The 25333-nt window shown below is 39.6% G+C and overlaps 1 protein-coding gene across 9 annotated transcripts in view; it reads left to right on the plus strand.

Moving 5' to 3' along the window:
* Positions 1-25333, plus strand: part of UVRAG (UV radiation resistance associated) — a 327227-nt gene that overhangs the window by 168503 nt on the left and 133391 nt on the right. For all 9 annotated transcript variants that reach the window (XR_016232752.1, XR_016232751.1, XM_017344617.4 and 6 more), the window contains 2 exons: positions 6891-7017; positions 24386-24470. Coding sequence is in view for 7 of the 9 variants with exons in the window: in XM_017344617.4 (XP_017200106.3) it covers positions 6891-7017; positions 24386-24470 (212 nt within the window). In the remaining 2 variants the exon portion in view is untranslated. The remainder of the gene's footprint in view (positions 1-6890; positions 7018-24385; positions 24471-25333) is intronic.

The raw sequence follows: 25333 nt of genomic DNA on the forward strand, positions 1-25333 counted from the left end.
TAGCATGTAGTTAATTCAGTTATACTCAAACTATCATGCTGCAGTGGGCATTTGTTTGCTCAGATTTCAATGTCGTTCTTTTCCCTTAAGCTCAAGCAGCTTTCTGTTTCTTTCATGAATTTTTGGCGTGGAGTCTAGTCAGAGTTCAGTCCAATTTAAACAAAGGTTGGGTTGCCCTTTCTCTGGCTTCCTCCGTCCTGGCAGCCTTGATTGTTTGACTTCTTCTCCCTGGCCCCTTCACCTAGAAAGATAGTTGACTTTCTCTCCGAGTTTGCAGCCACCCTCAAGTCAGAGTCACAGGCAAGGGGAAATTCACCGTGCGGGTTGATTTCTTCAACCAACTTCTGACTCTTCTCCAAATGATGCCTGACATTGATCAATCTCCAGAACCCTCCAGTGGTAGTGGCTTGGACTTTATTGGAGTGTATACTGTTATCTACAGGAAGAACAGTTTGTTAGCTGCTCATTCTCTCAGTGGCCAAACCCTTCTTTATTTTATTGTTAGATATTTTTTGCTTTATCTCCCTAGCTAAGCCTTAGGACTGGGCCCGATATTGCTACGGAGTCTATGAGATGAATAGATTTAGTAGAATATTTTCTAGGAAGTCTTTTCCTCTTCTTCGTGCCTGACTAGGTGCAATAGAAGCAATCTATAAATTACATTTAAAAGCAAGTGTGTTAACTTTTTTGAGAATACCATAGTTCTAAATTTTTTTCCCCAGATTGTTAATTATTTCCAGTTGGGGGAGTGGCTATTATTGGTTAAGATGAAATATTCCCTAAACCACTAATTCTCAAGCTTTTTTATTTCATGACCCTACTGTAGTTTTAAAAATTGTTCTAACCTCAAAGAACTTAGAGTATAATTTTTAATAATTATAGTACTAGAAATTAAATCTGAGAAATTTGAAAACACTAATTTATGTTAAAGTGCCAGTAATAAATCCATTACATGTTAATATAATACATTTTTATGAAAAATAAGTATTTTACTAAACAAAAACATTTGGATTTGCTTTAAGTTTTTGTGCATTTAACTTCTTTCTATTAAGTTCATGTCTAGTTTAATAAAAGACAGCAGGATTCCACATCTACTTCTCAGTAAATCTGTTTCAGTATCACAATCTTCCAGACTCAGCTGAACATTAGCATACGCATATACCTATGAGAAAATGAGAGAGAAAAGGCATGTAACAGTTCAGTGTTGTTATGAAAATGTATCTTGGGGCTGGTGCTGTGGTATAGCAGGTAAAGTTGCCGCCTGCAATGCTGGCATCCCATATGGGCGCCGGTTCTTGTCCTGGCTGCGTCGCTTCCCATCCAGCTCTCTGCTATGGAAGCAGTAGAAAATGGCCCAACTCCTTGGGCCCTTGCACCCATGTGGGAGACCTGGAAGAAGCTCCTGGCTCCTGGCTTCGAATTGATGCAGCTCTGGCCGTTGCGGCCAGCTGAGGTGTAAACCAGCGGATGGAAGACCTCTCTCTCTGTCTCTCTTTCTCCCCCCTCCCCCCCACCATCTCTCTGCCTCTCCATTGCTCTCTGGGTAACTGACTTTCAAGTAAATAAATAAATCTTTAAAAAAAAGAAAGAAAGAAAATGTCTTATCTCATAAACCCAGAAAAAGTCTCATAACTTTGGCCTAAGGCTTCTTCATATCCAATATGATCTATGAGAAAATGCTTATTCCCATTAGTACATTGTTGATACATTAGCCTGTCATTCTGAAATGAGTGTTTAACCTTGCTCATGATTTTTTTATTTTTTAGTCAAGACTAATAAATGGAAATCTGTGTGCTTGCAAGAAGATGAATGTGTTTGTGATTTTCAGTTCAGATACAGTGTTCTATAAAAATGCTAGTCCAATTAGAAGTGATCCATTGAGGATAAATATGTGACATTGAATATACTTGGAGTAAACACATAGGTACCTACAAAGATATTTATGGGATGTTAAGATCTTCAAGCAACTTCTCTTTTTATTTTTTATAGGATAGTGGTTATTTTATTGGAAATATAAAGATTCATTTTACTTATTTGAAAGGCAGAGTGGCATAGAGGAAGAGACAGACAGAGATCCTTCATCCACTGGTTCATTCTCCAGATGAACATAACATCCAGGACTTGGCCAAGCTGAAGTCAGGAGCCCAGAACTCCATGCAGGTCTCCCACATGGGTGGCAGGGGCCCAAGGACTTGGGCGGGTTTCTGCTGCTTTCCAGGCATATAAGCAGGGAACTGTATCAGAAACAGATTAGCTGGGACATGAACCAGCACTCTGATAGCGGATGCTGGCTTTGCAGGCAACTGCTTAATACATTGTACCACAACACTGAACCAGAGCAACTTGTCTTTGAGGTATTTGGGAGAAAGTAGAAGCAGATCCTATGTGCAGAGTTTGATTACTCTACTCATCAGAAACCGCAGCCAGTAATCCTGGTTCTTAATGAATTGATAAAGTTTTGTAACTGACTCAGTTTCTACAATGGACCATAACACAAGCATAATAAACACACATCTTCCTGTATTAGCTTAGTATTTAGATTGACTTGTAACCTTAGTTCTTTGATTCTCAAAAACATATCCCAATTTAAATGTGTACGCTGGGGTAGAACAGATTAGCCCCTTATCACAGCAGATGACTGTTCTCTGAGTAGTCCTGGCTTGGTGCAATTCAATTTGCATATTTTGTGGAAATTTTCAAGTTCAGGGAGTTGAATATCTTGCTCTTTGTAGAAAATGATCGCTTACCAAATCTTCACTAATTTTTTTCATCAGTGATACAGGAACACCCAATCCTACTGTTGGATTGCTAAAGGAAATCCTAGATTTTTCTTGGTTCATTCTTTCCTTTTCATGATAGGCAACCTCACTGACTCTTCATTACCCCAAATCTTTATTATAAAATACACATAATCTCAAACATCGTAAAGCAGTTTGGTGCACTCACAGTGTCGTACAACTGTTAGTACCATCTATCTCCAAAGCTCTCTTCATCTGTCAGTCTAAACCTTTAGACCCATTCAATGCTCCTCTTTCCCGCTGCTCGCCATCCTGGCACCCTTCATTCTACTTACAATCTCTATGTTTTTGACTACTGCTTACTCTTATATAAATGGAATATATGTCATTTTATGATTGGCATGTTTGTCTTAGTATAATGTCCTGTACGTTCATCCATGTTGTAGAATTTCCTTTTTCTTGACTGAATACTACTCTATTGTATACCACATTTTGCTTATCTATTCATCTATACATGAACACTTAGATTGCTTTCTTGTTTTAGAACCAACTGACTTTTGGGCTTTGTTTTACAGTGGTCTCTTGGGGAAAAGTGGGTTTTGTCTCCAGTAAATCTAAAGTCATAGAAAGCAGAAACCATTTTTCATTCCCCCAAAATCACACAGCAGATCCCTCATACATGTTTGCTTTGCTCAGAAAAACTGCTTAGGAACATTCTCTATAAAGGCATATTTCATAGACCTGCAAACCCAGCCGTAATAATAATGATGATTGAAAATAAGCTTTTCTGCTTGTTTTCTTGGCTTGAATGTCTTTAACGGATTATCATGCCATCTGTTTAGAATCAGTGTTTCAAGGATGAGGAAGAAAGCATTTTGGGTGAGAAATGACTGATGTAAAGGACTTTCAACACAACTGCCAAGAATCATTTTCCATGCCCATTGCTTCTACAAGGCCATATTGTGAAGCACCTCTCTTAGTTCCCAGGCTTCCTCTCTGTCTATGAATCAAATCAAGACACTGTCCTTTTCCTTTTGAAGTTCTCTGCCAGCTTATCCCAGGTCTTGGAAACCTATGTGATTTACTTAACAAATGCATTTTTCGTATTTTTTTCCTCCTGTTATAATTTTAATCAGTTACTCTGTACTCTAGAAAGGAGACAAGAATTTACTAGGTATGGCGAAATTGCCATTTGGTTAAGATTTATGTTATGGAGAATTATGACCAGGAGAGAAGAGCATGTCTATTCATAGTGCAATAATTGTGTGTGAATACACACATGTGCAGGCACATGTATGTTCATTGTGGCAGCATGATTTCAAATGTTTGTATTTAGAGGCCAATTTAACCAGAGTACTAGGTGAAAAGGGCAGTCTGAATGTATAAGCCATGCTTTTTTTAAAGATTTACTTATTTATTTGAAAGAGTTACACAGAGAGAGAAGGAGAGGCAGAGAGAGAGAGAGGTCTTCAATCTGCTAGTTCACTCCCCAGTTGGCTGCAACAGCCGGAGCTGCACCGATCCGAAGCCAGGAGCCAGCAGCTTCTTCCAGATTTCCCAGGCAGGTGCAGGGGCCCAGGCATCTGGGCCATCTTCTACTGCTTTTTCAGGCCATAGCAGAGAGCTGGATTGGAAGTGGAGCAGCCGGGTCTTGAACCGGTGCTCATATGGGATGCTCTACCTACCATGCCTCAGCGCTAGCTCTTAAACCATGCTTCCATATAAGTTTACGTAGGAAATTTTTATGAAGTAAGATAACAAACTTAATTGTATCTCTGACTGGCAGAATGGCTATAACTTTGTTTTATTGAATAATCATTCAGTAAAATTGACTTTTTTGGTGGCTACTTCTGTGACTTTTTAAAAACTAAACCTTTTATTTAAAGATTTATTTATTTATTTGAAAGGCAGAATTAGAAAGAGATCATCTGGTTTACTCCCCAGATGCTGCAATGGCCATGGCTGGGGCCAGGAGCCAGGAGTTTCAATTGGATCTCCCACATGGGTGCAGGGGCCCAAGGACTTGGGCCATCTTCTGCTGCTTTCTCACGTCATTAGCAGGGAGCTGGATGATGACCACAGGTGGTGGCTTAATTTGCCTTACCATGCTGCAATGCTGGCCCCAAAATTAAACTTTTTAAATTTATAAAAAATTGTGCAGAAAATTGAGTTCCAATATACCCTTCTCTGCCCCAATTCATTAATTTCCTAACATCTTCAGTATTATATTTGTAAAAGTCATCCTTACCTTCAGGGAAGTAATTAACACTTCCAGTGGGGAACAATTGGTTTACCATGTTACTGCCAGGAGAGTGGTAAAAGACCAGACAATACATGGCACTTGGTTGGTTATTGCCTAGCAGGGAGGAATGCTACAGTTCCCTTTGTGGGCTTTTCTGTATTGGGCAAGAGATATGAGCACCTTAGTTCAGCTTGGCAAGAATTGAAATCTACTTTCTGTTCCTTTGGGTCTGCCTGTGCTAGCCATTTCAAATAAATTGAATTGTACAATATGTTGCCTTGGCCTTTTTTTTTTTTTTTTTTCTTTTTTTTTTGACAGGCAGAGTTAGACGTGAGAGAGAGAGACAGAAAGGTCTTCCTTCCCCATATGGCCACTACGGCTGGCGCTGCGCCGATCCAAAGCCAGGAGCCAGGTGCTTCCTCCTGGTCTCCCATGCGGGTGCAGGGCCCAAGCACTTGGGCCGTCCTCCGCTGCCTTCCTGGGCCACAGCAGAGAGCTGGACTGGAAGAGGAGCAACCGGGACAGAATCCAGCACCCCAACCGGGACTAGAACCTGGGGTGCCGGTGCCGCAGGCGGAGGATTAGCCTAGTGAGCCTTGGCCTTTTAAAAAAAAAATTTTGTTTGATAGAGAGAAGAAAGAGACAGACATGGAGAGAGTTCTCTCATTCAATGATTGACTCTCAAATTCCCCCAACCGTAGGGTAGACTGAGGTTGAAGCTGGGAGTCAAGGATTTAATCCAGGTCCAGGTCTCCCATGCGGGTGGCAGGAACCCAATTACTTGAGCCATGATTACTGCCTCCCAGGATTTGCAGTACCAGGAAACTGGATTCATGAGCCAGAGGTGGGTTTGGAACTCAGGCACTCTGATGTGGCGTGCTGGGCCAGATGTCCACCCATTATGTGGCGTTTGTAAGTTGACTTCTTTCAGTTAGCATAATGTTTTCACTGTTTATGTTGTAGAATGTATCAGTACCTAACTTTTGTTTTATGTTTTTTTTTTTTAAATAAGAATAATGTTCAATTGTATGGAAATACTACATTTTGTGTATTCATATGTCAGCTGATGGACACTTGGATTCTTTGCACTTTTGGCTCTATTGAGTAATAATTGCTGCTCTGAACATTTGTGTTCAGGTGTTTCTGTGGGTGTGCTATTGATTCCCCTAGATATATAGCAAAGAGTGGAATTGCTAGACCATTCTATGGTAATTATATGCTTAAGTTTTTTTTTAAAGATGTATTTTATTTATTTGAAAGAGTTACAGAGAGACAGAGAGAGAGAGAAAGAGAGAGAGAGAGTGAGAGAAAGAGAGAGAGGTCCTGCAACCACTGGTTCACTTTTCAACACAGTTGAAGCTGAGTCTATCCAAAGCCGGATCCAAGAGTTTCTTCCAGGTCTCCCATGTGGTTGCAGGGCCCCAAGCACTTGTGTCATCCTCCGCTGCTTTCACATTAGCAGGGAGCTGGATCAGAAGTGGAATAGCTGGGACTCAAACCAGCGCCCACACGGGATGCCAGTGCTGCAGGCCAGGGTTTTAACACCCTGTGCCACAGCACTGGCCCCTATGCTTAAAGTTTTGGCAATTTGTACTTATTTTTAATTAATAATTTCTTGCCTTTTTTTTTTTCTGATGTGAAGGAAGGAACCTGAGATATTTTGTAGTGTCTTTTTGGTTCTTCAAACTGTCCCTAGAGTTAAAATTTGTTTCTACTGTTATTCTTTGCCTGTTTCTGTATTCTTTCCATTAATGTGATGGTGGCTGGTAATCTGGTTACTCAAAAGAGCCATAGAATTGATGACTGTTTTAGTGCTTTAAGCTATTACTCACTTTGAAACATTGCAAATGTATAACCATTTAGTTATGACTTCTGTACCTACAAATTTGTATATGATTTTGTTTATTTAGAAAAAAGAAAGTGAATGTCTGCAATTAAAAATTTTGGTGCTTCAAAATGAACTGGAAAGACAGAAGAAAGCTTTGGGACGGGAGGTGGCATTGCTGCATAAGAAACAAATTGCATTGCAGGACAAAGGTAAGTGGGAATCCCACACACATCTCCTCACTCAGTAGTTTCCCTTTTCTTTCTCCATGGGCTCAGTCATCTGTGTCAACGTGCTACTAGACTTCTCTTTAATTTTTTCAGTAGTTTTTGAAGTGTTTTGAAGTTGGTTCTTACCGAAATGTGTACAAAATCTTGTGTATGTATAACTGGATTTTTTACAAAGTTTACACACCCAGGTAAGCAGAGTCTCCGTTTAGAAATAACATGACCAGACCCTAAAACCCCTGAAGATGCCTCATGTTCCCTTCCATTCACCCGCTCTCTAGACAGGGTGACCACTGCCCTGAGTTACTGGGTCAAAGATTCGTTTTTCTCGGGGCTGACGCCGTGGCTCACTTGGTTAATCCTCCGCCTGCAGTGCCGGCATCCCATATGGGTGCCGGGTTCTAGTCCCAGTGGCTCCTCTTCCAGTCCAGCTCTCTGCTGTGGCCCTGGGAAGGCAGTGGAGGATGGCTCAAGTGTTTGGGCTCTACACCCGCATGGGAGACCAGGAGCAAGCACCTGGCTCCTGGCTTTGGATCGGCGCAGCGCCAGCCGTAGTGGCCATATGGGGAAGGAAGACCTTTCTGTCTCTCTCTCTCACTATCTATATCTCTACCTGTCAAAAAAAAAAAAAAAAAAAAAAAAAGATTGGTTTTGCCGAAATTTGGAACTTATAGGAATAGAATCTGACACATGCATTTTATGTGCTCACTCTGTTCAGCACTCTCTTTATAAAAGTCATCCTTACCTTCATGTGGTTTAGCTCGTTCATTCTTGATCACAAATAGTATTCCATTATATGAACCTCAATTTATTTATTTATTCCTGCTGTTGGTTTAGAGTCATTTCCAGTTTGGGATTATTATAGTTAATGTTTCCATGAACATTCTAGTGCACATTTCTTTCATTTTTTAAAAAAATTACTTAATTATTTAAGAGGTTGCTTGTTCACTCCCCACAAAGCCTCCAATAGTAGAGGCTGAAGCAGGGAGCCCGGAGTGCATTCCAGGTCTCCCATGTGAGTGGCAGGGACCCAGTTACTTGCGTCATCACTGCTGCCTCTCATCTGCATTTGCAGGAAACTAGAGTCAGGAGCTGGAGCTGTGTAGAGAACCCAGGTACTCTGATGAGGAATTGAGAGTGTCTTCACTGATAGGCTCGATGCCCACTCTCCATAATAGTTATTTCTTAATGAATATTTTATGTAGTTTAGACAAATAAAAACCTATGCCTAGTCCTGGGTGTGCATATCTGCAGCTTTAGCGGATTGTGTGCCAGTTTAGCTCCCTCCGTCTAGCAGCATTCTTGTCCTGTGCCCTGGGCAGCGTGCGGTACTTTGTCTTCTTTTATTTTAGCCTTTCTTATAGGTATGTAGTCATATCCCTTGTGCATGTAGTTTTTATTTTCCCAAAGAAAATAACGAAATTGGACACCATTTCATAGGTTTCTTGCTGATTGAGATAACATCTTTTTTTAAGTACCTGTTGGAGTATTTTGCCACCTTTTTTTTTTTAAAAAAAAGATTTTCTTTTTTTAAAATAAAGTTTCTTTATGTATTATGGATATGGATTCTTTGTTTGATATTTGCACTAAAAATGTATCCTCCCGCTCTGTGACTTGGTGGTTCACGCTTTCATGATTCCTGTAAATGAACAGAAGCTCCATTTTGTCAACCTTTTCTTTTATATTTGAGACTTTTTCTATTTAGGTTAGGAAATGTTTGCTTATTTTAAGATCTTAAAGATACTCTGTTGTTTCCCTTCAAATATTTAGCTATTTTACTTTTTATATTTATATCAATAATTCATATTTAGTTAATTTTTATATATATTGTAAGCTAAGAGTCTAGGGCAAGTTTTTTATATCATCAGTTGATCCAGCACCATTTATTGCACTGTGGTTTCTCTTCTGCCATAAACCAGATGACAATATCCATACCTGTACAGCTTTTAAGGATCCTCTATTCAGCTCTATTTATCTCTTTTTCTTTCTTTCTTTTTTTTTTTTTTTGCCATTCTCTCATGGTTTTAATTTTCCAATATATTCAGTTGTGTTATCTGTTAAAGTTCTTTGGCTTAAGTTACTTATGTTCTTTTGCATTTCATACAAATTTCTACACAGAAGAAAAAACCTTGCTAGGAGTTTGATGGAACTACATTGAAGATGTTAATCAATGTAATTGGGAATAATAGGTGTATTACAGCTATAAAAATAATATATGCCTTTAATTATTAGATATTCCTTACAAAACATTATTGAAATAAAATAGTTAAGTGTGTAGATCTTTCCTATGATTGACTTTTCATCTTCCATTAAGATTATTTTTTGATGTTTTATACTATTGTAAACATATTAAAATTTAATTTTTTTAAAAAGATTTATTTATTTCTTTGAAAGTCAGAGTTACACAGAGGAGAGGCAGCGAGAGAGAGAGAGAGAATGAGAGAGAGAGGTCTTCCACCTGATGGTTCACTCCCTAAATGGCTACAATGGCTGGAGCTGCGCCATTCCTAAGCCAGGAGCCAGCAGCTTCTTCTCCCACGCAGGTGCAGGGGCCCAAGGACTTGGGCCATCTTCTACTGCTTTCCCGGGCCACAGCAGAGAGCTGGACAGGAAGTGGAGCAGCCAGGTCTCAAACAGGCACCCATATGGGATGCCGGTGCTTCAGGCCAGGGCATTAACCCACTGCGCCACAGCCCTGGCCCCAAAATTTAATTTTCTAATTGTTTCTGGTGTCTATACCAATTCAGTTAGCCTTGAATCAAACTAAAATTAATCATAACATAATTTTTTTTGATTGTACTATAAAAGTAGCAGAATGGCAGACAGTCTTTTTTTTTTTTAAGATTTATTTATTTTAAAGGCAGAGTTAGAGAGAGAAGGAGATACAGACAGAAAGCTTCTATCCTCTGGTTCACCCCCCCCCCCAAATGGCTGCAATGGCCAGATATGGGGTAATCCGAAGGCAGGAACCACGAGCTTCTTCCAGGTCTCCCACATGGGTGCAGGGGCCCAAGCACTTGGGTCATCTTCCACTGCTTTCCCAGGCCACAGCAGAGAGCTGGAATTGGGAGTAGAGCATCTGGGACCCAAACCAGTACCATATGGGATGCCGGTGCTGCAGGCAAAGGCTTAACCTACTATGCCACAGCACCGGCCTTAATGTAGACAGTCTTAAAAGCAGATTTCTTGAAATATAATTCACTTGCCATATAATTCACCTTTTTTTAAAAAAGATGTTTATTTTTATTTATTTTCATGTACTTGAAAAGAAGAATAATAGGGAGAGGGAGTGGGACAGAAGAGAAAGAGAGAGGTCTTCCATCCACTAGTTCATACCAAATGGCTACAACAGCTGGGATTGGGCCAGGCTGAAGCCAAGAGTCAGGAACTCCATCCAGGTCTCCTTTGTGGGTGGCAGGGACCTAAGTACTTGAGAGGTAATCTGTTGCATTAGCATTAAGCTGGGGAGAAACAGTAGCTCAAAAGTGAACTGACACTTTGTTATAGGTTGTGGATGCCCAAGGGATGGCTTAACCTGCTGTACCACAATGCCTGCCCTCAATTCACCATTTTAAAGTATATCATTCAGTGCTTTTTAGTGCATTCACAGGGTTGTGCAATGATCACCAACATCTAATTGCTCTCCCTAAAAGAGATCTCATGCCAATAGTATTCATTTCATATTCCCCCTCTCTACAGTCCGAAGTAACAACTAACGGACTTTCTGTTTCCTTTTTTTTTGTTTGTTTGTTTTTTTGTTTTTAACTTACTTATTTTTCACTTCATTTATAGGCAGAGAGACAGAACAAAACAGACAGACAGCTCTTCCATCTGCTGCTTTACTCCCTAAATGCCTGCTTCAACCACACAAAATGTTTTTCAGCTCCTTAATTGTCCTTTGCTCTGTCTCACCTGCATTCAGGCCTTTGCTTAAATGTTGAATTCTCCAGAAAGACCTCACTGGATCTCTTCTCCTTCTGCCCTGATCTTTATCGCCCAGGTTAGAAGGTCTGCTGAGTGTTTCTTCCTTGATAGAAGTGTGATTATCCATCTCTTCCTGTAGACTATGTGGTCTCTGAGAACACCCACTGCCCCAAGTACTGTGCTAAATACTCTTATGTCTTTGGGTATGCTATAGTGCCTGGGGTAGACTAAGCATTCAATAAATGTTTGTTGAATGCATGAATCACATTCATAATTATCTGTGGACACTATTGGTAAAGAAAGACTTGTCTAGTTTCTAGTTTAGCATTCATTTTGGATGATTGGTCCCCTTCTGAGAAATACAGAGTGGAAAAAGTCTGCATTGTTTGGCAGTGATTGTTCAAACTATCTGCATTCCATTATAGCTTGCATATTCACTTCTATAAATGAGAGTCTAATGGAGTGAGACATTGTAAGTAAAGTTCATTTTCATAGTTTCTGATAGAATGACTCCAAGTAAGTATAGAATTGTGTACATACAATACCTGCTTCCAAGGGCTCATCCTCCATGAAAAGACATTTCTTAGGTGACTTGGGAAATCCCATCAACTTTTGCCCTATTCATATTACCTGCTACCTGTAGCATGTATTTCTGTATATCTTGCACTTTTCAGGATCATCAGTTTTCAAAAGAAAAACACCACAGGATTTTAAAGTTAGTGCTTTTGCTTTTTTTTCTAATAATAGGAATAACAATACCAGTAGCTACAATGTTTCAAGTGCAATGAGTTTTACCCTATAGATATGTTGTTGTTTAATTGACATGATAACTTTATAAAGTAGATACTAATATTATTTACATTTACAGTTAAGGAAGCTATAGGTCAGGGCCAAAGAAGTTACATAGTTTACTTAAATTCACATAGCTAATGAGAGTGCATGTTTGGAGTAAAATCTTCCACTGATTAGAACTTTCAGTCACCATATAATACTACCTTTCATAAGTAGTTGGAGGTATAAATTAGCCCATGGAATGTATATTATTTTCTAATATTATAAAAAGATAAGGAGATGTACTTTGATTATATTCCTGACTTGCATTGGTACCTATTAAGATAGAAGGAAATCCCAAAATGGCTACCATCAGATTATTAGCAGATGTGTTGGTAAACAGTGATTTCTGACTTGTATTTGTAGCTTGATTTAATGTGTTAGCTAGGCACTACTGAAATGGTTTGCCAATATGCATGTCACTAGTGAGTTATGTATTATGACTTTGCTACTTAGTGCTTATCTAGGCACTTGAATCTGAGCTCAAGAATTTGGTTAGAATATAAAGTCAGTAATATATGAAATTTAATCTTGACTTTACAATGGATTCTTCTGAGTGACCGTACATTTAATTTTGTCATCTTTTGAAGTATCTGTTCAGTAAGGTTACTGCTGATACAGTACTGTTAAGTATTAATTTGTGAAACACTTGGAAGAAATCAGGTGCCTATATGTTTTAGATTTTTGCCTATAAAAGTTCATTGCAGCATTGGAAAGAGACAAAAAGATCATTTCTCTGCATACTGCTGACTTGTTGAGTGGCCACGTGACTCTGGGGGCCTCATTATTGCATACACATAAGTTTTGCCTTCTGTACCTCAAAAGCATTGCAGTGGGTCTTAACTTGCCATCTACAACAGCTTCCAGCTGGGTCATGAGCTGATCTTTCCAGTATTAGTTTTTAATAATGTTTGTGTTTTCATTCCTGGAAGATATTGGTAACTTACAATGTTTAATAAGCAATAATTTCTCATTAGTGCCTTAAGTCAATTAACCTTCCCATTAACTAATTCTGTTGTTCTATTAATTTTTTGGTCCTAAGTCAACCTTCAAATATTTGAGAAGAAAAACTTTTAAAAAATTAGTTTGTTGGAGAAGTGTTTTAAAAAATGGCTTAAAACGTTGAATTTTTTTTTTTTAAGGAAATGTGTTCAGCAGAACCTAGATCTCTTAGAAAAGAATGTTGATAAAAATCCGAGACTACATTAGTGGGACCTAGAAAGTGATATTAACTTTATAAAAGCAGAAGTCTAAGTTTGTAGGAAGAAGCTACTTTTTTTTTTTTTTTTTTAAGATTTTATTTGTTGTTTTGAGAGGTAGAGTTACAGAAAGAAAGAGGGAGAGACAGAGAGAAAGGTCGTCCAATGCACTGGTTCGCTCCCCAAATGGCCGCAATGGCCATAGCTGGGCCAATCCAGAGCCAGGAGCCAGGAGCTTTTTCTGAGTCTCCCACACAGTTGTAGGGACCCAAACTCTTGGGCCATCTTCTACTGCTTTCCCAGGCCATAAGCAGAGAGCTGGATTGGAAGTGGAGCAGCTGGACATGAACCAGCCCCCTTATGGGATGCCAGCACCACAGGTGAAGGCTTACCCGCTACACCACCGTGCTGGCCCCAAGCAAAAAGCTACTCTTTAGCGCACTTGGTTCTTGATTGTAATAATATGGTTATGCATGTGGCTTAATTTTTTTAATGTTTATTTTTTCATCTCCTTGAGAGGCAAAATGAGATGAGATGAGATGAGATGAGAGAGATAGAGAGATTTTCCATCTGTTGGTTCATTTCCCAATTGCCCACAACAGCTGGACTGGGCCAGAGCCTGGAACTTCACCTGGACCTCCCATGTGGGTGGCAGGGGTCCATGCTTTTGAGCTGTCACCTGCTGCCTCCCAGGATGCATTAGCAGGAAGCTGGATTGAAAGTGGAGTAGCTAGGACTTCAAATGGAACTGCAATGTGGGATGTGGGCATGCTAAGTGTGCCTGTACCTGCTGAATCCCAGCACCTGCACCTGTATTACTTTATAGTTAGAAAGTGTTTGCACAGAGATTATCATTTTTTATCCTTAACATATCCCTGAAAGCTAAGTGGGACCATTGTTGTTATCTTCATTTTATACTTGAGGCACTGGGAAGATGAAGGACTTGGCCAGGAACATATAGATTATTCAGAACGAAGTTGAAATGGGAGCCCAGATCTTTTTACTCCAAATTTTGTTGTGCGATTCTCAATATTCCATACTATCTAAAACCTTGCAAGTACATTCATTTCAATCCCACATAAATCTTGTGAAAGTGATTACTTTTATTGGAATCCTGTAACATTGCCAGGTCTTTTAGTTATGGTTTATCATTTATTTCTTAAAATAGTCCTAAGAGATAATTTTTACTCCCTTTTCCCAAATGAGGAAAACAGTCTCAGATACATTTCCCAAGGTCACAAGTAAATGACAGATCCAAATTCAAATATAAGTTTCTCTGGCTCCAAAGTCTGTCTTGCTCCCATGAAACAGAATACTGCTGCTTTCTTTATTATGTGTACAATAGGTAAACTGACAGCTTGCTCTTTCTCCATTTGGCTGTGGAGCCTTAGCTAGAGCACTTTGTTTTTCTGTATTCCTTTTTATTGTAAGATGGGCAAAGTGAGTTTTCTCCACAGATTGCTTTGATTTGGATTGAAGATCTGCCATTTTCTTAGTTTGTCCTTAGACAAGCCATTCAACCTTTTTTGATTTATTGTCGATTTACAAATAAAACAAAAAATTCTGATTTATATACGATTTCTTCCAGCTGTAAGATCCTGGATATTTCACAAGGGTAGGATTGGCAGAGACTGTGGGAATCTGTTTACCTTTTTAAGTAATCTATTTATTATTTAAAAATTTAATGCCAACGATGCATTTCCCAACGATAAAAGATGCCCTCCCTTTCACCCCCCCCCCAAAAAAAAATAGTTGATCTCACCTAAATGGCTAAAGGTGCCCTTTGTTAACCAGAAAGTCTCTGGTGGGAATGACTCACTAGAATTCCTTAACCAGCCATACACTTTTCCTGTTTTCCATAGACTTTTTAATTCCGTTTGGTAAACAAAAGCAAAAACAAATACGTTGCTTTGTTGACTTAAGTGTGTAGAAAGGATCAGATATATGAGATTTCATTGCTCAGATTTGGGTAAATAAATTATTCTCTTGGTAATTTCAGTAAATAAAAAATTATTGCCAGAATAAGAAATGTTTCAAATGACTATCATCAATAATAATAGTTTCCTTTTGTCACTTCGGAAAAAATCTGTGTAATGATGGTGACCTACAAATATAGTTCTACATGTTGTACCATCTTCTGCTTGGTCAGACATTGTATACTTTTGCCTACATCTTAGGTAAAAGAAGAATCATATGGTATATTGAGATTGAAGCTTTCGATTCTATAAAAAGGTCATAGGTTTCTATTTGAAATTACAGACATTACTAAGGACTGTGCAACAGTTTTCTCTTCTTAGCTCCAAAAGCTACTTCTCATAATTTTTTTATCTTTTATTTTTTTATTTTATTATTTGCTTTAAAGGCAGAGTTACACAGAGAAAGAGAGGCAGAGAAAGAGAGAGAGAGATCGATCTTCCATCCATTGGTTCACACCCCAACTGGTCACAATGGCCGGAGTTGTACCGATCCAAAGCCAGGAGCCAGGAGCTTCTTCCAGGTCTCCCATGTGGGTGCAGGGGCCCAAAGACTTGGGCCATCTTCTACTGCTTTCCCAGGCCATAGCAGAGAGCTGGATGGGAAGAGGAGCAGCCAGGACTCGAACTGGCACCCATATTGGATGCTGACACTGCAGGTGACAGCCTTACCTGCTATACCACAGCTCTGGCCCCCTCATAATTTTTTAACTCAAGGTGTATTTATTTGAAATGAGAGAAGAACCAAAATGTTGATTAGTCTGTGTGTGCTCTGATTTTTTATAGCTATTGAGAGAAATTCCTAAAGAGGCTTCCTTCAAAATAATTTATATCTGCCTTTCAAAAGTTTCAGAGCCTGATGACCGTTTTTCCTGGAATTTCTGCTATTAACATGTACTTACTTGTAGCTACTAGCATTGTATGTAGCCTGTGAAAGGTAGAAACAGGCAAACCTCCGTGGAAGGGCGGTTCCCCCTGCCACATTCCCCACTTGATCTTAGCCAAAAAGCTGAGAAGTAATCTCTGACATTCCTTAAATCCTCATGTTGACTCAAAATGGACACCTAACATCAAGATACATTAATACGTGTGTACAGTGAGACACTGACACTGAACTTACATACACTTGGTTTTGTAAAACCATTTGCTGCTCCTCCGCACGCGGAGGAGCCGCACCGGACCGGACGCTTGTTGTTCCCTTTTTTTACAAGTCCTTTCTATAGTAAAGTAAGAATAAGTAAACAGCAAACTCCCAAAGCAAGAATGAGTAGAGAGAAGTGAGAAAGAACGAAGTAACGAACTTCCCCGCGAACTCTCCAACGCACTCTCCAACCAACCCACACCACCATGCCATCTCTCTCCTCCTATATAGTCCTCTTCTGCCAATCCCAACTCTGCTACCCACACGCCGAGTACGCTGCTCTCCTCCAATCAGGAGCAGGTCCTGCTGTTTATTGGTTGAACTGGAGGCAGCTGTGTAGAAGCTGTTTCTCCCTTCTCAGCGCCATATTGTGGGAGAGCAGATGCATAGAATAAGTCTTAATTCCAGTAACTTAGTCTAGTCCGAGTTGCTCCCCACACTTAGTTAGGGGTGGGCATTTGCCCTAGCAGTTAAAATTCTTCTTGGAACATGGCTTCGTTATATGAGTGTCTGGGTTTGAGTCCCAGCTCTGCTGCTGATTCCAGCTTCCTGCCGATGCACACCCTGGTCCCTGCCACCCCCGGGGCAGACAGATGGAGTTCCCAACTCCTGACTTCAGCCAGCTACAGTTCCCACTGTTGCAGTTCTTTGGGGAATATACCAGTAGATCCCAGTTCTCTGTCTCTCTGCCTCTAGATAAATTAAATACATAAATACATAAATATTTTTAGAATAATACTGGAAATTTTTTTAAAGGGAGCTTTAGAAAGAGTGAAAAACAAGCCATGAGGTAAGTAAGCAGTCCCAAAGTCCTCCATCAGAAAGGATTTTATATCCAGAATACATGAAGAAGTTCTAAGAAACAATATGAAAAAAATAAGGATTAAATAGAAAAATGGGCAAAAACTTGACCTAGCCTTTATTAAAAGAAAAAAACAAAGGACCAAGAAGTGTATGAAGATGAACTCAACCTCAATAATAATCATAAAAATGAAAATCAAAAATTTGATTACACTCAAAATTGTCTTGGGGAAAATCCAGATTAAACAGTAATGAGATTCTGCTACATGCTTGTTAGAATGGCTAAAATCCCAAAACCTGACAATGACAAATGCCGACTGGGGGCCAGAGGAACAGGAACTGTCACTCACTGCTGGTGGGAATGCAAAATGGTAGAGCTACTTTGGAAGACTGTGGCAGTTTCATAAATACAAACATTGAATTAGCATAAACCCAGCAATCACACTCTTAGGTATTTATTCAAGTGAACTGAAAAACTTAAGTGAACATTTCTAGATGTGAATGTTGAGCATGTAATGGCTGAAGTACCTGGGCCCCTGCTAGGTAGATGGGAGACCAGGAATGAGTTCCTAGTTCATAGCTTTGATCTGGCCCAGTCTTTGCTTTTCACTCCCAAATCCCTGCAACAGCTGCGACTGGGCCAGGCTGAACCAAGAACCAGGAACTCAATCTGGGTCTGCCACATTGGTTGCAGACACCCAAATCTTGAGCCCTCACCTGCTGCCACCCAGTTTGCTATTTGCAGGAAGCTGGAATCCGGAGCAGAACCAGTACTTGAACCCAGACACTCCAGCATAGAGTGCATGCATGCTACCTGGCCTCTTCACTGCGCGTCCAAATGCCTGCCCCTCAGGAGATGGTTTTTCACAGATTGCTCAGGGGAGGCTTGCTTTAGGAACTCAGCTTGCAAGACCTGAGGGATCAGCAATTGAAAAGACCTCAATGTGTAAAGGACTTGGCCTGTGGAATAAAAAAGAGGCACTGTAGCTGGAATGTACTGTGTTAGAGTAGCATGACGTGGGGTTGGAATGAAAAGGAGTTCAGAGTACAGGTGAAGATATTTTTCGTGTCCATTGAACACGAGGAAGAAGCTGAGGAAATGGTGTAGAGCTTGGTGAGTTTACATACTAGCGCTGAGTAGGACTGGGAAGGAATCCTATTACTTCAGGATAGTATGAGATGAGTTAGAGGAAGACTTAAGGATTGTGGGATATGTATGGAATAGTCATCTCTAAGGGTGGGAAAGCAAACAAATTATTGAATTGCCGTAGGATTGTTGAACAGTGTGCCTATTTGTGCTTTGTGGTTATTATTTTAAAGCAAAATCAGACTATGTGATTTTTCTCTGCCTTCTTGGAACTTCAAGGGGACAGGCAGAGAGTGCAAATATTGGGGAAAAAGTAAAATCATCTCCATTGTACGGATGAGGCAAGTTAAGCTCAGGGAAGTTGAAACTTGTTTGGAGTATTCAATGGAGCAGAGGCTGGATTTCAATCCAGATCTGTTTCCTGAGTTCATGGGCTTTCCAAATACGCTGTACTGCCTCCCATGGGATCTATTTGTCATTAAGTACTAAAATTAGCTCTGACCTCAGTGGTCAAGCAATTTTGTAGAGGTATGAAAATTTCTTCCCATTGTCTGTTACAGAGAAGCCTATCAGTTATTTAAGGGGAAAAATAGTAATCTCTTGGCATTAAATTCTGAGAGGAATTTAGCATGCAGTTTGTTGTATGCAAGATATTAAATATCATAATGAAATACCGTCAGTTGCAATTTTGTAAATGTTACAGCAAGAACTGTCTTAACCCTTAAGAAGGGCAGCATCATAAATCATAGTTCAGAAAAGGCATTTCTACAGGAAGGGAAGCTAAATTTGTCCAAGTATGCTGCTTTTTGGTTATCTAACTTCATGTAAAAAAAATCTAGAAAAATGGCATTTAATTGATTTTTAATTGTAACTTTGACAATAGCCAGTCTGAGACCAAACTCTGGTAAGAAACTTCCAAAAGAGACTGTGTTTTATATTCTTTTTTTAAGCTGTATTTATTTATTTGAAAAGCAGATTTACAGAGAGTGAGAGCGAGGAGGGAAGGGAGAGACACAGAGCCAGAACGCGAGAGAGAGATCTTCCGATCTGAAGCCAGGAGCTTCTTCCAGGTCTCCCACATGGGTGCAGGTGCCCAAGGATGTGGGCCATCCTCTGCTGCTTTCCGAGGTTCATTAGCAGGGAGCTAGATTAGAAGTGGAGCAGCCAGGACTGGAACCAGGGCCCATATGAGACACCAGTGCTGCAGGTGGCAGCTTTACCTGCTATACCACAGCGCTAGCCCCTGTTTTGTTTTTTATCAAAGCAAGATTCATACTCTTTTTTTTTCTTTAAAGATTTATTTATTTATTTGAAAATAAGAATCAGATAGGGAGAGATAGGGAGGGAGGGAGGGAGGGAGGGAGGGAGAGACAGAGAGAGAGACTTCTACCTGCTGGTTTGCTGCCCAAATGGCCGCGTTGGCCATGGCAGGACTGGGCCAAAACCAGGAGTCTGAATCTCCATCAGGGCCTCCCATATGAGTGCAGGGGCCCAGGCACTTGCTTTTCCAGGTGAATTAGCTGGGAGCTGGATTGGAAGTGGAGTAGCCAGGACTTGAACCGGCTCTCACAAGGGAAGCCAGTGCCCTAGGCATACACTTAACCTGCTGTGCCACAATGCCAGCCTGGAGATTCATGTACTTTAAAGACTGAATTCACAGGAGACAATAGTGACATTTGATTCTGAAGACCTTTCTCTCTCTGCCTCTGTCTCTGCCTCTAAGTCTGCCTTCAATATAAATAAATAAGTTTTTTTTAAGAAAAATTGTGGTGCTAGACTCATATTCTTGCTGAAGCTAGGAATGCTTTTACTTAACAGGTAGACAGAGCTAAATGTTTCAAAAAGTGACTTTGGAAATGGTAACCAAGAACGTGCATTTATTTTTCCCCTTTTTTCAGTGACACTGATATGATAGTAAAATTTAAAAAATAAATCTTTTTTATAAAAAAATAAATTTATAGTGATGATGAAAACAAAAGTGGGTGCCACCAGAATAGCAAAACCTTTGATATAGTTCTTGACATAAAGTAGATAGGACTGTTTTCTTCAGTAAGCTGGAGTAGAGAAAAACTCAACACAAATGGAGAAGCCTGTTGTGGGGGCTCCTGGCAGAGAACACCCTCCAAAACTCCGAGCTTGGAATCTCCAATTGTAGAGCATAGGAGCTAACTGTAGATGGACCTGCTGGCCTATTCGCTTTCTTCTGCATGTCTGGAATAATTCCCTGTAACTTTTGCTCTTGCTACTTTCTAAACTTAATGGATTCTTGACCTGGTCAGGTCCCATGGTGTAAGTGTTTGGCGTGGTCGAGAAATGGAACAGAGCCTAAAGTGACTGTGGACTTTTACAACCGACCCAGAGGAGAACATGAAAGGCAGCTCTACTTAGGAGTGAAATACCCTAAAATAACACAATTCCAAAGTAAAGTTCTACTTATTTGACAGTTGCAGTAGTTGAAAATAAAGGTAGTATCTTCGCGCCACATATATACCTTGAAGGATTTCCTAATTATCAACAGGACCTGCTTGATTATACTGAACTTGTACTGAAGTATGAGGGCTTTTATGTAAGTAGATTTTTACAGCTTCAAAGAAAACCTGTACAAGTGTCAATACCATTATTCTAGTCACATATTTATGAATTTGAAGGGAGAACCAAAGGTCAGCAGGTACTTGAGGGAAAATCACGAACAAGACCAAGTTGAAAAGAATAGCTAACACAAGAGGAACAAAATCCAAAGAACAGAAAAGATCAATTGACTATCCTTACATTAGACTTTCAGCCTCTGCCTCAAATGTAGAGATCCAGAAGTGCTTTGATGTCTACCCTAACAACCAGAAAAAATTGGATACTGTACAAAGTCATCACTTCTGTAGACTCTATCAGAGAAACCAAGACCTCAGAGCACCCAAGTAGCCTGCTGGGCAAGACAAGTAAGTACCTTCAAGAAGAGACAGATGTGAGGTACTGATTACCAGTGGCAGAGCATGGGAAGAAGCTGAGGGCACTGAATAGGAGGTAAAATAATGCAGCTAAAGCTTTTAACAAATGGTTAATGGCCATGTGGGGGTTGGTGTGAGATTACAGCAGGTATAAGACAATTCATACTTGCTTGCAGCTCCTTTGGCGTAGACCTCTGGATATTCACAAGAAAGACTGAGGGCAGGGCTGGAGATCAGAGCTGTAATTCTGGAGGAGTAGTTGTTCAGGAAGAAAAGCACAACACTTCTTCTCTAAGAACAATAGCATTAAGCCTTCAGGGGCAGAGCTGCAACTGCCATCTCTGGACAGGAGTCAAAACCTACAGTGGCTAGAAGACAAAGACTAAATGCATGCAACACTCAACTCTCCATAGTTGATAGAATAAGTAGAAAATCAAGAAGAATAAAGAAAGACCTTAACAATACTATCAGCTTACTTGATACTATCCCATTCCACTGAATACTATAGAATATACTTTTTTTCCAAGTATATTCGGAACAGTCTACCAGACAGATCATATTTGATACCATAATACAAAAACACAAAATAATTAAAATTATATAAAGTATGTTCTTTCACCAAAACAGAAATAAACAACAAATTACTTATGGAAAAATATCTGAAAAATTCTAAATATTGGAAAACTACAGAGCACACATCTAAGAAGCTATGGATCAAAGAAGAAATAAGGCAAATTACAAAATATTTTGACTAATGAAAATGAAAACATCACATGAGTATTTGAAGTGATATAAGATGAGGGGGAATTATATAGCATTTGATGCTTATATTAGAAATGGAAAAAAAAATCTCCAGTCAGTTATCTAAGCTTGTACCTCAAGAAACCAGGCAAAAAGAGCAATTGAAACCCCAATCAACCATAAGGGGACAGTAAAAGCAGAAACTGATAGAATTGAAAGCATAAAATGAATAGAGGCTATCAATGAAATCAAAAGATGATTCTTTGCAAAGATAACTAAAATTGATAAGCCTATAGCCAGACTGACCAAATAACCAGAAAGCACAAATTACCAATATCAGGCGTGAAAGGGAGCATCACTACAGATTCTCTAGAATTTAAAATAATAAGGGCATATTTCATATAACATGATGGCAGCATGCTACAAGGAGAGTGGAAATGTTTGAAGAGTCTTATTTGCTGAATCTGGAACCCCTTGAGCACCAAAATAATTATGGATAGTAACAAAAGAGAATCATTGACAAACAAAAAGAAATCCATGATTCCACACTGGTAATAGACAGTTAATTGTGAAGGGAGGGCCCTTTCTTAGAGAAGAATTCTGAGTACTAGTTGACAAATATGCAGACAATACTGGAGTTGGAATATTATTTTGTAATCATCACAGTAAAGATTAAATCAAGTAAAAGTCATTAATCAGTGCTGAATCTAGAGAGAAATTTCTGTGAGAAGCATGGTCTTAAAGATGGAATCATTTCTTCCAGATGTGATCCCAGTCATACAGTATTCAGGCTATAGCATTTAGCCTGGACAACCTCTGTAGAGATTAAATACACCATTTCCTCAGTTACTACTCCTTGTAAAGTTGCTTTTAGAATTTATGTTTAGTTTTCTGAGGCATCTTCAAATACTTAGTTCTTCTATCTGAACCCAGGTAGCTGAAGCTCATTCAGTGTTATTCCAGAGCCTACTCCTGTATTCCAGAAGCTGTACTACTTACCTTGGACAGAAAAAGGAACCTGATATGTTTTGGAGAGATGGTGCCAGCATAGTTTCCAGGGCCTTGGTTTTTGTAAAGCTTATGGGAAACCATAAACTCTCAGGTGACCCCTTTCTGGATCTGGACCTACTCTTATTTAGAAATCATTTCAGACTTGGAGAAAAGTTGCAAGAATAAGAAGAGTATAATGAATATATGAATATATATATATATATATGTCATTCAGACTTACCTAATTGTTAACCTTTAGCCTTTCATAGCTGGTTAAGATATTTTTAAAATTCAATTTTCATTTTTTGAGCTTGCAAGAATTTTTTTACTTTTGTCATGTAATAGCGTGGTCTCGAGGGCCTCTCAAATTGAGGAGGAAGACACCTATTTGTATTTTGAAGCTCAGATCTGTCTTGGCTTCCTGTTTGTTGTTTTGCTAGCACTGTTAGAGTTGAAATAGCCTATTTTATCTGGGATGAAGAATAATACTGCGAATTTCTCTATTGGTGTAAGAATTCACATACTTTCTTTCGAAAGTATGAGGGGTGGATGGTGTCAACCTAAATGACTTATAAAATTGTTAAGGTGAAATTCAGGGAGGAATTATTTGGGGGTTATTCCCTGAGTAAGCACTTTTTAAGTATAGTTGGAAGAGAAGAAAAGGGTGCTTGGAAATATGAGTGTGTTTAGATAAAATCACTTAGGTTAGTGGAATTAGTGCTAAAGTCCAAATTGTATATTTTGGTCAGTTACCCTACTTTCTGTTCCTCCCTCTAGAAGATGTGCAGAAGAGTTTAGGGCACCTTTTCTTGCCATCTCACAGTTCATGAAGCTAAACTCTTCTGTAAGACTTGCAGCTTAGTGTGTTAGAATCTTAAGACTGTTTCTCAGTGCTTAAGGACCTCTGGAGTTGTAATCAGTCCTGGATTGTCAAGAACGTAAGAAGCTCTCATAAAAGGATTTTATGATCACAGAAATCGAGGTGCGAAAAGTTAATATAAATACAAAAATTGACCTATAAGCACATTGACCTATAAACACATAAAGGAAACACATAAAGGAAATTAAGTGTCCTATAATTAGATTGGGGTATGAGGGTATCAATTAAAATGTGGAATAGTTCTCTAAGTCACGTCTATGAAGTTAAATTTTATTTAGCCATAACGTCATAGTACCTGTCAACATGTAAAAATACTTGTGACATAATTTGGAAAAATCAGAATACACATTTCCTGTACCCTATGATTTTTCACTAAAACTACTCATATTTATGAGCAAGATGAAAGTTCATAAGAACTACTCAAATTTATGAACTTCAGTCGGGTAGTCAAAATATAGGTAATTTTTCCTGCTCTACTTTTTCAGCTTTCCGTAATGTGTGTAGCATTTGTGGTTGAAAAGAAATTAACTTCTCTATTTAAAGTGACCTCTGAATTTTAAAACCTCATCAAAGTTTGGGTCAGCAGTCCAGAAATCAGTAGGCTCTGGTAGAGTCCTACCCTTTGGCCCTGCTAGAAACTGGATTTGTATGAAAATTGGGCCAGTAGGGAAGTTTATTATAATTAGTCCTCTGAAAGTCTTCTGTACTCAACCCACTTTACCTTCTCATGCTTTTTACTGCCCTCTCAAGGTCAGGGCACTGGGCTCTGCCTGTTGGGTTGTGGCTGAGCAGTGCTGTCTGTAACGTTACATCTGGAATTCTCCTTCCATCTCTCCCCCTTTAGGAAGTGCATTTTCAACTGAGCACCTCAAGCTTCAACTCCAGAAGGAATCCCTAAATGAGCTGACCAAGGAGTGTACTGCAAAAAGGTAAATGCAACAGTGAATAAATAATTACTGTCAGTGTTGACTTCACTGTGAGGAGATTCGGAAAAGCAATGTTTTTTTAAAAATTTTTAGTATGAATTTATATTCCATATCCCTCTGCACCACATCCACTTATTCAACAAATATTTATTCAGCACCTCCTCTGTACCATGCTTTGTGCTAGAGACCAGTTACCAAAACTCCTAGGATGTCATCGTAAGCAGAAACGCAAGCAGGTCCTAGTTCTACAGGTCAGAACCCCTGGCTGGTGTTTCCGTCTTCCTGGGTCTTCTGCGTACAGGTTAGTTTTTCTTCTTCAGTGATTTCTTCAGGCTTTTGCTTCTTGTCCGCTCATTTGGGTTACCTCAACAGCTCTATTATTCTCTCCATCTTTTAGTTCATCCTCCTTGTCGCTGACTTCTCTTGAAATATCATTTTTACCATATTTTTTCTCTGGAAGTGATGATTCTTCTGCTGAACGTTTGAATGGCCTTCCTTCAGTGGGCATCCTAGTGGCAGGCATTTAGCCTAGCATTCAGGCACTTGTTAAGATGCCCACGTCCTGCTTTCAGCGATCATGGTTCAGTTCCCCGCTCTGGCTTCTGACTCCAGCTTCCTGCCAGTGCACACTCTGGGAGGCAGCAGTGACGCAAATGCTCAGGTTCCTGCCCCCACATGGAGACCTGGATGGGTCCCCACTCCTGGCCCAGCCCAGCCCCAGTCTTTGTGGGCATTTGGGGAATAAACCAGTGGGTGGGAATACGTGCTCTCTCTGTCTCTCAAATAAGTATTCTTTTTTTAATTGGCATTATACAACCACAGTTAAGTAACTCCCCAATGTTTATTTATGCAGATAGCTTCCCTGT

The sequence above is a fragment of the Oryctolagus cuniculus genome, chromosome 1 (assembly GCF_051225735.1).
Source record: "Oryctolagus cuniculus isolate XC-2025 breed Fujian yellow rabbit chromosome 1, ASM5122573v1, whole genome shotgun sequence".
Taxonomy (NCBI): domain Eukaryota; kingdom Metazoa; phylum Chordata; class Mammalia; order Lagomorpha; family Leporidae; genus Oryctolagus; species Oryctolagus cuniculus.